The 13,158-nt window shown below is 40.9% G+C and overlaps 2 protein-coding genes across 2 annotated transcripts in view; one reads left to right on the top strand and one right to left on the bottom strand.

Moving 5' to 3' along the window:
* Positions 1-1,056, bottom strand: part of LOC119938538 (guanylate cyclase 2G-like) — a 45,269-nt gene extending 44,213 nt beyond the window's left edge. Inside the window, exon 1 of the mRNA XM_038758403.1 lies at positions 862-1,056. Coding sequence (XP_038614331.1) covers positions 862-1,041 — 180 coding nt within the window. The 5' untranslated portion in view covers positions 1,042-1,056. The remainder of the gene's footprint in view (positions 1-861) is intronic.
* Positions 1,057-10,939: 9,883 nt separating this feature from the next.
* ACSL5 (acyl-CoA synthetase long chain family member 5) overlaps positions 10,940-13,158 on the top strand; it is a 34,987-nt gene continuing 32,768 nt past the window's right edge. Inside the window, exon 1 of the mRNA XM_038758132.1 lies at positions 10,940-11,046. The gene's annotated coding sequence lies outside the window, so the exon portion shown is untranslated. The remainder of the gene's footprint in view (positions 11,047-13,158) is intronic.

Raw genomic sequence — 13,158 nt, 5'->3', positions numbered from 1 at the left:
TACCCCATTGACTGTAGTCAGGAGGTACTAAAGGATATTAATAATAATCCTCCAAACCCTGTGAAGGTCAGACAGCTACATCCTGCTAATTTTTTTTCCAGTGGTGATCAATACATGAATAATTCTCTGCCATTTTACTAGATCATTGCAGACTCCTAAAAAATCTTGAACAAGGTCATTTGAAAGCCTCCACTTGATGTTGACATTTACAAGAAGCTTCATGGCTTAATGGAACAAACACAGGCTTGGGAGCCAGAGGTCATGGGTTCTAATCCCAGCTCCACCACCTGTCAGCTGTGTGACTTTGGGCAAGTCACTTAACTTCTCTGTGCCTCAGTTCCCTCATCTGTAAAATGGGGATTAAGACTGTGAGCCCCACGTGGGACAATCTGATTACCTTGTACCTACCCCAGCTCTTAGAACAGTGCTTGGCACATAGTAAGTCCTTAACAAATACCATTATTATTATTATTATTATTTCCTTCACTAGAGTCTACATCTGTCTTTTTGGGATAGTGAACTCTGTGGGACTAAGTCTGACTGAGAGACAATATTGGCTTTTTAAAAAGGTAGGCAGTGAATTACCAAATGCTTAGTCTGAGACAAATGAAATATACCAGATGCAGGGAACGCTTCTGGGATATTGTTGTGTTGTACTCTCCCAAGTGCTTAATAAATACAATTGATTGATTAATAAATGTAGAAAGAAAACATCAAGGTTAAGTGCATGCTTGTATTTCGAGGAAACTGCTTTCTTCTGTGATGTTACCTGTCCATTCTTATCTTTAGTGACATCATTAAAATTATTCCTTCTAAAACAGAAAAACACAACATCGAAAGTGGCAAAAAGTTGTACTTTACCTCTGCTGCTTCTGGGCACCCTGGTCCAAAGAGTGCAGAAATCTGGTGCGTCTGAACCTGGCTAATAAAACCATTAAGGGACACCTTGGCATTGCAGCCAGAATCGGCATAAATGAAATCCATGGTGTAGCTACTCAAGTAAGACCGATCTAGGTTGACCTTATCAATGGCGATCTGCATGGCTGACCCTAATCTCTGAGCACTGAAAGGGTGAGAGACGTTCCAGGGGGCTTGTAACCCCACCGTGAGTTTAGCAGTATCCAATCCAAACACTAATACAGGTAAATGAAATGCAAGAACAAGCCCTAGGTGGGCAGCATGGCAGATGCCTCTAAAATGCAGACCGTAACTACACAGGCAACTCTGGATTAATTTAAGAACCATACCGAGTGTTAAAACTCCTAACATCTCAGGGCTTTGGGAGATTCAGCCCCAGGACTGCTTATGCCAGCTGTTTAAATGAGATGCCCAAGTCTCAGGAGACCATGGTTTGCTCTCAATGAGGCATTATTAATTAACTGAAACCCTGACTCTCCAGAGTCCTCCCTAATTGAATTTTTTTTATGAACATCTTGCTTGGGGCTCCGGTTGGAAAGTTAGATTATTTCTATTAGTGTGTGCTCATTAAAAAGCCAGATTCCCCCCTCCCCGGCTGCCCGATTTGCAAGTACCCATTTATGGGATCGTTGGATCTGGCTTTTTCAGTTGTCTGATATGGTGTTGGGTGGCATTTCATTTGAAAGAAAGTCAAGATAATGGTCAGTGCTGTGCTAATTCTTCCCACGAAAGTCTAGTCTAGTGTTAGTGAAATGGTTACTAGAGGAGACTGCCAGAGATATGGCAGCAAGTTCAAAAGGTTCAGGAAGAGGTTAAATTATGTTGTGGATAAAGCACAGGCTTGGGAGACAAAAGGTCATGGGTCCTAATCCCAGCTCCATCACTTTTCTACTGGGTGGCCTTGAGCAAGTCACTTTACTTCTCTGTGCCTCTATTCTCTCATCTGTTAAATCCATTCATTCATTCATTCAATCGTATTTATTGAGCGCTTACTGTGTGCAGAGCACTGGACTAAGCACTTGGGAAGTACAAGTCGGCAACATATAGAGACGGTCCTTCCCCAACAACGGGCTCACAGTCAAGAAGGGGGAGACGGACAACAAAACAAAACATGTAGACAGGTGTCAAAATCGTCAGAACAAATAGAATTATGGTTATTTGCAAATCGTTAACAAAATAAATAGAATAGTAAATATGTACAAGTAAAATAAATAGAGTAATAAATCTGTACAAATATATACAAGTGAAATGGGTATTAAGACTGTGAGCCCCATGCGGGACAGGGACTGTGTCTAACTCAAATTTGCTTGTATCCACTGCAGTGCTTAATACAGTGCCTGGCACATAGTAAGTACTTAGTAAATACTATAATCATCATTATTATTATTAAATTACATTCCCCTCCCCCAAGGCAATTTCAACCCATTTTCCTTTGCTCTGCCTAAAAAGACTGAGGAGGAAGGATGAACATTCAGGTTTTTTCCTCCATACTTAATAAATCACCTGGTAGTGTAGTCTGAAGCTGGATCAACATAGTCAAATATTTGGGGAAATGAAACAATATTGACTTGATTCAATTTTATTACTGCCCCAAATTTTGTTTCCATTATTCAAGTCAGCATCATGGGCAGGGGACATATGTATTAATTCTTTGTTATTGTACTCTCCCCACTTCTTAGTACAGTGCTCTGCATATAAGTGCTCAATAAATACCATTGAGTGATTAATTAGACTGTAAAGTCCTTGAACTAAGTGCTGGATCTTTATATCTATTGTACTTTCCCAAATGCTTACAGTATTTGCTCTGCCCACAGTAGATGTTCAGTAAATAGAGCCAATTAACTATGACTGGCCAGACTGGATAAATTTTGCACGTTTTAATTCTTTGAGGTTTATTATTAACATTGATATTATTTGTGGCCGCATGTGAACTTGCATGAGGTAAAAAAAATCCATTAAATCTGAAAGTAGGTTTACACTTTGGCCTTCTTTCCAATTTCTGGGCACCCATCCCATCATCAACCTGAAAACACAGATATATTGCCAAAGTGCACACCATTTATTTGTTTCTGACTCACGAGTTGGATCAGATTAGAGTAAAACCTTCTTTGGAGGAAAAGCCTGATAACTAGTTTCCCTCTGTACACAGTAAGCACTTAATAGATACCATTGATTTCTAATTCTGTTATATTGTACTCTCCCAAGCACATAGTACAGTGATCTGCACATAGTAAGTGCTCAATAAGTACCACTGATTGAATGCAGAAGAATCAAATATTTAAGGCCCTGAGTGTGAAAGCAAGGAGCTTACAAAACTGCAGTTCTGTTCATCTCTTAGATGAACAGCAGAAAGAAGTTAGAGAAGCAGCGTGGCACAGTGGAAAGAGCTTGGGAGTCAGAGGTCATGGGTTCAAATCCCTGCTCCGCCAATTGTCAGCTGTGTGACTTTGGGCAAGTCACTTCACTTCTCTGTGCCTCAGTTACCTCATCTGTATAATGGTGATGAAGACTGAGCCCCACGTGGGACAACCTCATCACCTTGTATCCTCCCCAGCACTTAGAACAGTGCTTTGCACATAGTAAGTGCTTAACAAATGCCATCATCATCATTATTATTATTATTATTATCATCTCTTCTGGGAACCCTGACTCTGTCTTATGTCTCACTCATCACTGAGATTCAGCCAATAAGAAACCCCACCCCTAAGAGTCCTAATTACACACATCACCTGTAAGACAGGTAAGGGATGATTAGGGCTGCCTAAATTTGTTGAGTCTTGTGATTGGCTGGAAGGGGGAAGACTTGAGGTTAAAATTTGGTAATGTACATTTACTCAGGCAGTGGAGGCTGAGACTGGCCTTGTTCTCTTGGAAATACTTACTCCCCTCAGCTGTTCTAGGAAGTAAATCCCTGCTGTTGTACATGGCCAGTGTTGTGCTATTGGGTGCTGTTACCTTCTCAAAAGGTATAGTCGGCAGTAATAGAACAATAGGGCTTTGTCATGGATCTAGTAACAATAAGTTGCTTAGCCACCTGGGTCTAAAGGTGTAGGATTTTTGCCTTTAACAATACTGGCTCATTGTTCTTGGGCTTCCAAAGTGTTTTTTTCTTACTGCTGTTGAGGGAAGATGATTATCTCCTACCAACATGGATGCTATCTGAGAGGAGGTCTTCCTGGACATATTGGCTTCTTCCTTTCGGTTGATGAACCACCTAGATCATGGTCTTTAAAGGATGAGATTGAGTCACAGAACCTTACAGCAGTTTGTGTATATAACTATATTGCTCATTCCCATTGGCAGAGTTTAATGGGAGCAATAGCACTGAGTGGTAGGCATTGAATCTGTGATCTGATAAATATAGACTATGAAGGAAACCTTAGTTACACTATCTGTAGATTACTCCAATACTCCTATTAGCATCTCTGTGGGTGAACAGGAGAGATGTATATGTACAAACACTTAATACAGTGCTCTGCAAACAGTAAGTGCTCAATAAATAGGATTGAATGAATAGGTGATTAAGAGCAGTCACACCAGGTAAATAGACATTATTAAGTGCTCCTAACAAAGCCATTACCTGAGGAAGCAAGGGGTCTAGCTTTGTCTGAGAGTAATACTTTTAAATAGGCGTTGATTTACCAGGATTCTTAACTCAGTGATCCACACCCTTCCATAAAGTCAATGTGATCTGATCCTTAGAGTAAGCATGTATTCTTGGAATCATACCAAGGTTCAAAGGCTAAAGGTTTTCTGCAATAAGGCCAAGGGTCCCTTCATTCATCCTATTTAAAAACTATTTTTCCCCCCCTCAGTGAATGAGGAAGGAAAAATGTGTGCTTTTGGGTGTAGGGTGTTCCCTGAAACCTGGTAACTTCACAGACTGAGCCACACAATCCTACTCTATCAGTAAAGTGATGGTCCTTTTTACATATCCATCTCTCCCATACAGTTGAGCTTGCAAAATTGGCTTCTCAAGGAATACATGAGGGAAGACAGGAAAGAAAAAGAAGTGCCTCATTGCTCTCTGTTGGGTCTTGAGGTCACAAAGTCAAAAGGGCATATTGTAAGTAGTTTGGACTGTCAAAGAGCTTCAGCAAATCTCTTGTGGAAAACCTGGTCCAAAGTCTATCAAGTTGGTGATGCCTAATCTCGGGAGAGTTTAGATTTACACTTGGTTCTCCTATAACTTAGGGGTTGCCCCGCACCCGGTAAGCACTCAATAAATACCACTGATTGATTATTGCAGAATCCCGAGATAAGGAAAACCAGCATTGTTGAACTCACCTTATGTCTGACACCGTGACTCAATCATTTCTTTCAAAACCATTTCTCGGTGCAGTACATACAGATTGATGAACGCTGCTGGAAGTGCCCTAATTCTGCCATTCCATTTTATCCTAAATATATGCCGAACACACTTGTGCTAAGCTGAATGTGCTATTATTACAAATGTTTATCTAATAGCTCTCCTAAATTGAACACTCCTTTTTACTATTATGCCAAAGTCACACATGAAAGAGTCTTTTCCCAAAAACCTTATTTGAGAATGGCGTTTGCAAGCGTTTTGAGGCGGGTGGCCTTAGATATCACTTGTGTTCACTGTGCTTAATATTTAATAGTGGATAGCTAGTGAATGCCAAGAACACATTCTTTTATAACTGCTGAATTTCCTGATATTTCATATCAGTGATCAGACAGCTGAGAATATTTTCTGGATCACTTTGTAGAGAAAGATTTGATTCTATGAGCTAGAAGCTACGGTTATTTATCTTTCAGGTTTATAGACTAGATTTGGTTTGCATGTAAACTGGGCTGAATTACCACTATTCGTGAAAGCTTTCTTTCCCACTGCCTGGTAAAAAAAATCTATTAACTGTTATTTAGGATTCTATTACTACAATATTCATATTCAAAATACATGTGAGAAGACTGAGGAAAAACTTCTGTAATTTTTAACTCTAGTCCAGTCATTGGTGGCACCCAGAAAAGAGATGTTCTGGTCCAAAAGAAAAAGAATACTAACTTTTAGTAAACTGTTTTTTTAAAACCTGACAACTACCCAGCAGTATATGATGAAAATGGGAGTTCGGCTCTTTGTCCCATAGGTTTGTGTCATAAGGACAATTCACACCCCCGAAATGGATCTGTATTTGTTATGGGGGGGAAAATATAGCTTAGCAGGCGAACCTAGAAAAGGGGTGATCATCACTTCTTTCTTCACCCTCTTGCCTACTATCCTTCCCACTTTGCCAGTCAACTGGACCTGCAAGTCTGTTTACGTGGCCCTACCTCTAACTCTTATGCCTTCTTGACTAAAGTGAAGCTTGCTGTAGCACTCTTAAATGTTCTGTGAATTCAGACTTACTTTTGGAAACCTTCCAAGTGGACTTCAAACTTTCCAGCTGATTCTGACATGAGTCAGTCTGGCTGTCTCAAAACTGTCCCTTTATCAATAAGTGACTTCAAAGTCCCCAAGATTGCCGGCTTGGCATAGTTTACAGCAGTACACCTGATGGTCTTGTCAAAATAAATGCCTTTTCTACCATCACCAGATAAGGTTTACTTCTGGACTTAGACAAGAAAATGAGGGACATGGCCAAATGAAAAGCTAAATGAGAAATAAATCACTTCTTCAGTGAAGTTGTTTCTTGGACTTGTTATTCCTTTCACAGTTTATTTCTCAATCAAGCAAAGGTATTTATTGAGCACCTACTATGTGCAGAACACTGCACTAAGTTTTGGGGAAAGTATAATAGAGTTGGCAGATAAGAATCCTACCCACAAGGAGCTTAAAATCCAGTGGAAAGATTATTTTGTGTGGTGAGAAATGGAACCTTATATTTTATTGTTATGTATCTTAAGGCTATTTGAGTACCCACTGTTGCCCAGGTTGGATGAGGGAGAGCTTTGCAACTAGAGAGATGATGAAGCAAGCTTCGTGGAGAGAATCTGTTTCACTTCTAAGCTTGCTAGGTCCTCTCCTCATCCCCAGTAGACCTTCTGTCAGCACATACCATTCCCCTGTGGAAGAAAAACTTCAAATTCTGTGTTGAATTTGAGCAGATATGTCAGAGACAAGTTTATTACTACTAGTGCTTCTTCTAGCACTAGTAGGGAGAGGTGGTTGGTGGGCAGAGTTTCCCCTGCTAGCCAAAGCCAATTCAACTCTGAGTAATCAATCAATCAATCAATTGTATTTATTGAGCACTTACTGTGTGCAGAGCACTGTACTAAGCGCTTGGGAAGTACAAGTTGGCAACATTTAGAGACAGTCCCTACCCAACAGTGGGCTCACAGTCTAGAAGGGGGAGACAGAGAACAAAACCAAACATACTAACAAAATAAAATAAATAGAATAGATATGTACAAGTAAAATAGAGTAATAAATATGTACAAACATATATACATATATACAGGTGCTGTGGGGAAGGGAAGGAGGTAAAATGGGGGGGATGGAGAAGGGGACGAGGGGGAGAGGAGGGAAGGGGCTCAGTCTGGGAAGGCCTCCTGGAGGAGGTGAGCTCTCAGTAGGGCCTTGAAGGGAGGAAGAGAGCTAGCTTGGCGGATGGGCAGAGGGAGGGCATTCCAGGCCCGGGGGATGACGTGGGCCGGGGGTCGATGGCGGGACAGGCGAGAACGAGGCACGGTGAGGAGATTAGCGGCAGAGGAGTGGAAGGTGTGGGGTGGGCTGAAGAAGGAGAGAAGGGAGGTGAGGTAGGAGGGGGCGAGGTGATGGAGAGCCTTGAAGCCCAGGGTGAGGAGTTTCTGCCTGATGCGCAGATTGATTGGTAGCCACTGGAGATTTTTGAGGATTTTTAATCCAGACCTTCTCGGATAGATAGTAGTAACTCCATGGGATAGGGTTTTCTCATCCAGCCCCTGCTTGTTATCAAGGTGTCAAAATCCTACTCAGCCCCACTAAAGTAGTAGCTTCATCTTGGTTTTTTTTTTTTTTTAGCTACTCCTTTCAGAACTCCTAGAGAACAAAGGGAAGATGTGTTGGGAAGTTGATTGCCTTGGCAACCAAGAGCACCCAGAGGATAGCAAGCAGTCCTAGAGCTGCAATGGCTCAGAGAGAAGGGGGGCAAATGCAGAGCCATGACCCTTGTGCTTCCACACCTCAATTATGAATTGTGTCCATCAGCGTTTCTACAGACGAGGAAATCAATCAGTGGTATTTACTGAACATTTTCTAGATGCGGAATACTGTAATAAACACTTGAAGAGTACAGTAAAGAAAGTAGACAAGATTAGTCAATTGATGGTATTCAACGCGTGCTTACTGTGTGCAGAACAGTTCATTCATTCAATCATATTTATTGAGCGCTTACTGCGTGCAGAGTACAGCTATTATCTAGTGAGCAAGACAGACTTTTAAATTAATTACCAAGATTTGTCTCAGTTCTTTGACACCCCTGCTCTAGAGTAATGCATGCTGGAGGAATGCAGTGAGCTAGCATAGAGAACCCATCCATCCATCCATCCAACCATCCCTGCTACCCCCTGGAAGTGGTACATAGGACAGTCTGAAGTTTTACAGGCCTGAAGTGTATCACTGCAATCTATCAATCAATTGTATTTATTAAGCACTTTGTGCCAAGCTGTCCACTAAATGCATGGAAAAGTTCAACAGTAGAGAACTCCACTGCAAATTATTAGTATATGTTAACATCAATTAGATTACCAGAGTGGCTATCTAAGGCCAGTGGCCATCAGAGGATCCTTTACAAGGCTAATAAAGAGAAGGACGGTGAATGTACTTTAATACGATAGGTAACAGTTACCCTTCACTTGTCAGATAAGCCATGTAGAAAGCTAAAGGTCAGTCAAGTCAGAGCTGACTGTAGCTGAACCATTTAATATAGTCAATTAACTCATGCCAACCTGACTGGCATCCATCTATGCTGATACCTGAAAAAAATAAAACCTTTACTAACCTTTGACTCTTTCAGGCCTAAGCTTATGGTCTCATGCCCTGTGTAGTGGCAAGAATCAACCACAAGTGATTCTTAAAAGACGAGTCAATCCCTACTTCTTGAGCACAGTGCCAATCAATACTAGCTCACTGACTGAGTGCAGAACATAGTACCAAGAATTTAGGAGAGTTTAAAATAATCCTTCCCCTGTTTAATATCATCTGAACATATGTTTCAGCTGGCCAAGACTTCACTTTCTCCCCACTGTTATAATTTAAATCTTGGGGAGGAAAACACACCCTACCTATGTAGGATTAAATCTTCAGTTTTGGAAAACAGGAATCTTATTAGAGGAAGAAATTATACTTTGTTGTGAATGGAGTTAATGATAATAATAATAATAATACTATTTGCTAATCACTTATGATGTAACAAGCACTGTACTAAGCCCTGGGAGAGTGGATTGCATAAATGGAGCTTCTGTTCTGCTGGGAGTGGACTACTCCAATTGTGAGACTAGCCTTGTTTTTGTAGTGAAGCTGTAATGTCTATGATTCTTTTCTGCAGCATTGCTGCTGCATACAAGAAGGCACAGAAGTTCTTTAAAATTTAGCTTTTAAAGGCAATTCAAAGGCAAACATAAGCTTGCTCCTTGTGGCCAGGAAACATGTCTACCAACTCTGTTATATGATAGTCTCCCAAGTGCTTAGTACAGCACTCTGAACACATTAAGTGCTCAATAAATATGACTGATAGATTGATGGTGCAAGAAGCTAAGATTTAGACTCTGAAATGGACTGTTGGTTAAAGTATTATATTCAAGCAAATCGATTCAAATCTTTGCCACGCACTCTTCACCTAGAATAAAAAGTCTCATTCCAGAAAAAAATACAAGCCCCACAGTCATTCCATGGCACTCACCATTTTGCATTTAATGTAAACGTGGCAAGTTTGAAAGCAATAACTCTAGTTTTCTTTATATAATTCTGCAGCATCAAATGATTTCCTTGCCTCTAAGGAAAACCTGAACAAAATGCAGTTTAACACTGCAGCTTCTCCCTTTGACCTTCAGGAGATAACAGGAAGTGTTACGTATGTTCCTAACAGCAAATTCAATATAACATTCAGGGTTACTAAATACAGGGAAATCTAATTGGCTGGTTCCAGGAACCTCCACAATACTTATATAAGGATGCTTAGAATAGTTAGAACTGCATCTATCTGATATTTTTAAATGCCTAGCATAATACTTTCCAAGTACTTCTAAATGGATGCTATTTTGATATTAAAATAGAAAAAAATAGGAAAGGAGCCATAAAATAGCTATTAAGCTATATTGTAATGCTTTTGGGCAGCTAAGATTGAACAGTAAGACATCGAGAACTTTTTAGTTTCTGGCTCTTAATGAAATAAAGACTAGAATTCTATCTGAGAATGAGCGGTTTTCTGGTCCAGTCATTCATTCAGTAACCTGGAGCCAATGTTAGCATTGCCTCAACTTGTCTGTTTTAAACCAGGTTGGTCCTTTGCTAAGAAGGCATTTTTCTCACTTAGTTCTGCCGGAGTCTTCCCGAACGAGGATGCGGCTGGGATGTAGGAGCTGAGGTAATTAGACTGGCAGCCCATGGGGGTGGGGAGACATTTGTCCAGAAAGCAGAAGTTCCATCTCACCCCCTACTCATCTTCCCCACTTTCCGCACCCCTATACCGTTACTTCTGTGTTCCTCCTGGACGTCTCCGGAAAGCTCCTGGAGATGTCCGCCCAAGGTGGGGGTAGCCTAATGCCACTATTCCCCCCAGAACGCAGGAATTTCAAGTATTCACTAACACAATAAGACCCACAAAGTCACCATCTCTTTAAAAGCTCCCTCTAGTCAGATGCTGGCTTTAAGAGCTACACTGTTCCTCTCAAGGTTGTTGCACAAGAATCTTCTGTCTAACCTTTTGCCAAATTTTTGCACTTCTGATTTGTTGAAGTTACTCTTAATATTTGAACAGGTCACTTCTACCTTTGAACCTGTTGCAATAGGGTTCAAAGATTGCCGAGGTGCTGTTGTGTTGGCCATTATTAAGGGAGCACAAGTTGACTTCAGGTGCAGACAGTAACCCAGGAACTGTTGTGAAAAGAGCTAGTCTTGAATGAAGGAGAACTACATAAAGCAGGTGGGGCTTAATTTCTGGGCACAGGAAGTGTGACTCTTCCTTTAAGGTAAGCACCAAAATATCTTTTCTGGGATTTGAAGTGTGCATGTTTTATTTATATATGTGTATATATATATATATACTTGGGATTTAGTATTTCTATAACCTCTCAATTACTCTGTCTTGATTTACTGTAGAGTATTAAGGACAAGTTAAGTAGTATGTCTGAAGTGTTTAGAATTATTAGAAAAAAGGGCCAGATTTGGGATTGTTACAGCCCAAACTTGAAAGAGCTATAGAACAAATTGTATTGTAGCCAATGCCAGGAATTAATAAACTTCTAGCTGCTCTGGAAAGGGGTGAAAGGCAAAATGTTTCAGGTCACTGCTCTTAACTACAAAAACAATGATCTGTATCAAGTACTGCAATCCACTGGTAAATACCCCAACTAATTCATTCAATCGTATTTGAGTGCTTACTGTGTGCAGAACACTGTACTAAGCGCTTGGAAAGTACAATGCACAAAACTACACGTACAAAACTATGCATTTTACATATGTGATCAGGATACAAACCTAAACACCCAGGGAGGAAGGAAAGAATTTTGGTAAGAGTCTAGTAGTATGCACAATTAGCCTCAGAACTGGAAATCTGAAATCAAAGCAAACATGATTCAGTGACTTTGTAAATGGCTTTAGAGAATCCCTAAACATGATGTAAAGATTGGGGATCTAAATTTTACCTGCGGGAAGCATGTAAAGATTCTGCCACTTCAGAGCCGGGCCAGCAGCTAACAAATTGTGAGACCAGGATGTCACTAAGTAAAGCTAATGTTTTGTTGCATCATTAATGTTTTATTTGGAAAAGGATGAATAGTATACTCTGCCAGGCTTCACTCCAGGAATGGCAACTTTGCTTTAACACATAAGGTGTCTAAATACTCCAACCGCCTCTGCAGCTTCTTGGCTCAGGTGAATAGGTAACTAAGCTGAATGCTGGTTACCAAGGTCCCTGTGTTCTTTTTTCCTGCTCTCCTAAAGCCCCTTGCGTCATAGGGAGTGAATTATGAGACAGGGAATGGACTGGTTACAGACTTATTGGGCTAATCAGTCCACTCATAAGAAGAGCAGAGGTTGCTTAAAGTATCCTCCAATATTGGAGGGGATCAACGGTATTTGCAATTTTCCACAAGTGGAAATTAAGGCAGAAATGAGCTGCTTCCCTGAAGAGTCTCCTAAGTGACTGGGAGTCAGGAGACTGGGGTTCCAATACTAGCTTTGCCACGTGCCCTTAGGCAAGGCATTTAACTGCTCCGTGTCTCTGTTTCCTCATATGTGAAATGTGGATTCAATGTCCATTCCTCCCCCTGGGAGGACCAACGGGGAAGGGACTGTCTGACCTAAGTATCTTGTCTCTACCCCAGTGCTTAGTACTTACTATTATTATTATTATTATTATTGTCTGTGCCTCAATTTTCTTCTCTGTAACATGGAGGGGAAGGATTAAATACTTATTCTCTCTCCCCACATCCAACAACTTCTTCTCCACCCTAATCCTCCTCAACCTCTCAGCTGCCTTAGACACTGTGGAACACTTCCTTCTCTAGGAAACATTATCTAATCTTGGCTAATCTGACTATATCTTCTTCCGGTTCTCCTCCTCAGTCTCTTTCACAGGCTCCTCTTCACCCTTTAACTGTGGGAGTCTCTCAAAGCTCAGTTCTGGGTTAATCAATCAATCATATTTGAGTGCTTACTGGGTGCAGAACACTGTATTGAATAGGTGGGAGAGTACAATATAACAGAGTTGGTAGACACTGTCCCTGCCCACCATGGATCCCCTTCTGTTCTCCATCTACACACTCCATCAGTCGTATTTATTGGGTGCCCACTCTATACAGAACATTATTCACTCCAACTTCAACTACCATCTCTATGTAGATGATTCCCACATCTTTCACTCTCCTTCTCATTCATTCATTCAATTGTATTTATTGAGTGCTTACTGTGTGCAGAGCACTGTTTTAGCGCTTGGGAAGTACAAATTGGCAACATATAGAGACGGTCGCTACCCAACAACGGGCTCACAGTTCTCTGCAGTCTCGTATTCCTCCTACCTTTAGGACATCTCTACTTGAACATTCCACTGACCCAAACTCAACCTGTCCAAAACAGAACTC

The sequence above is a fragment of the Tachyglossus aculeatus genome, chromosome 16, assembly GCF_015852505.1.
Source record: "Tachyglossus aculeatus isolate mTacAcu1 chromosome 16, mTacAcu1.pri, whole genome shotgun sequence".
Classification (NCBI taxonomy): domain Eukaryota; kingdom Metazoa; phylum Chordata; class Mammalia; order Monotremata; family Tachyglossidae; genus Tachyglossus; species Tachyglossus aculeatus.
Note: the sequence above shows the minus strand (reverse complement) of the source record. Positions and strands in the feature narration are given on the sequence as shown.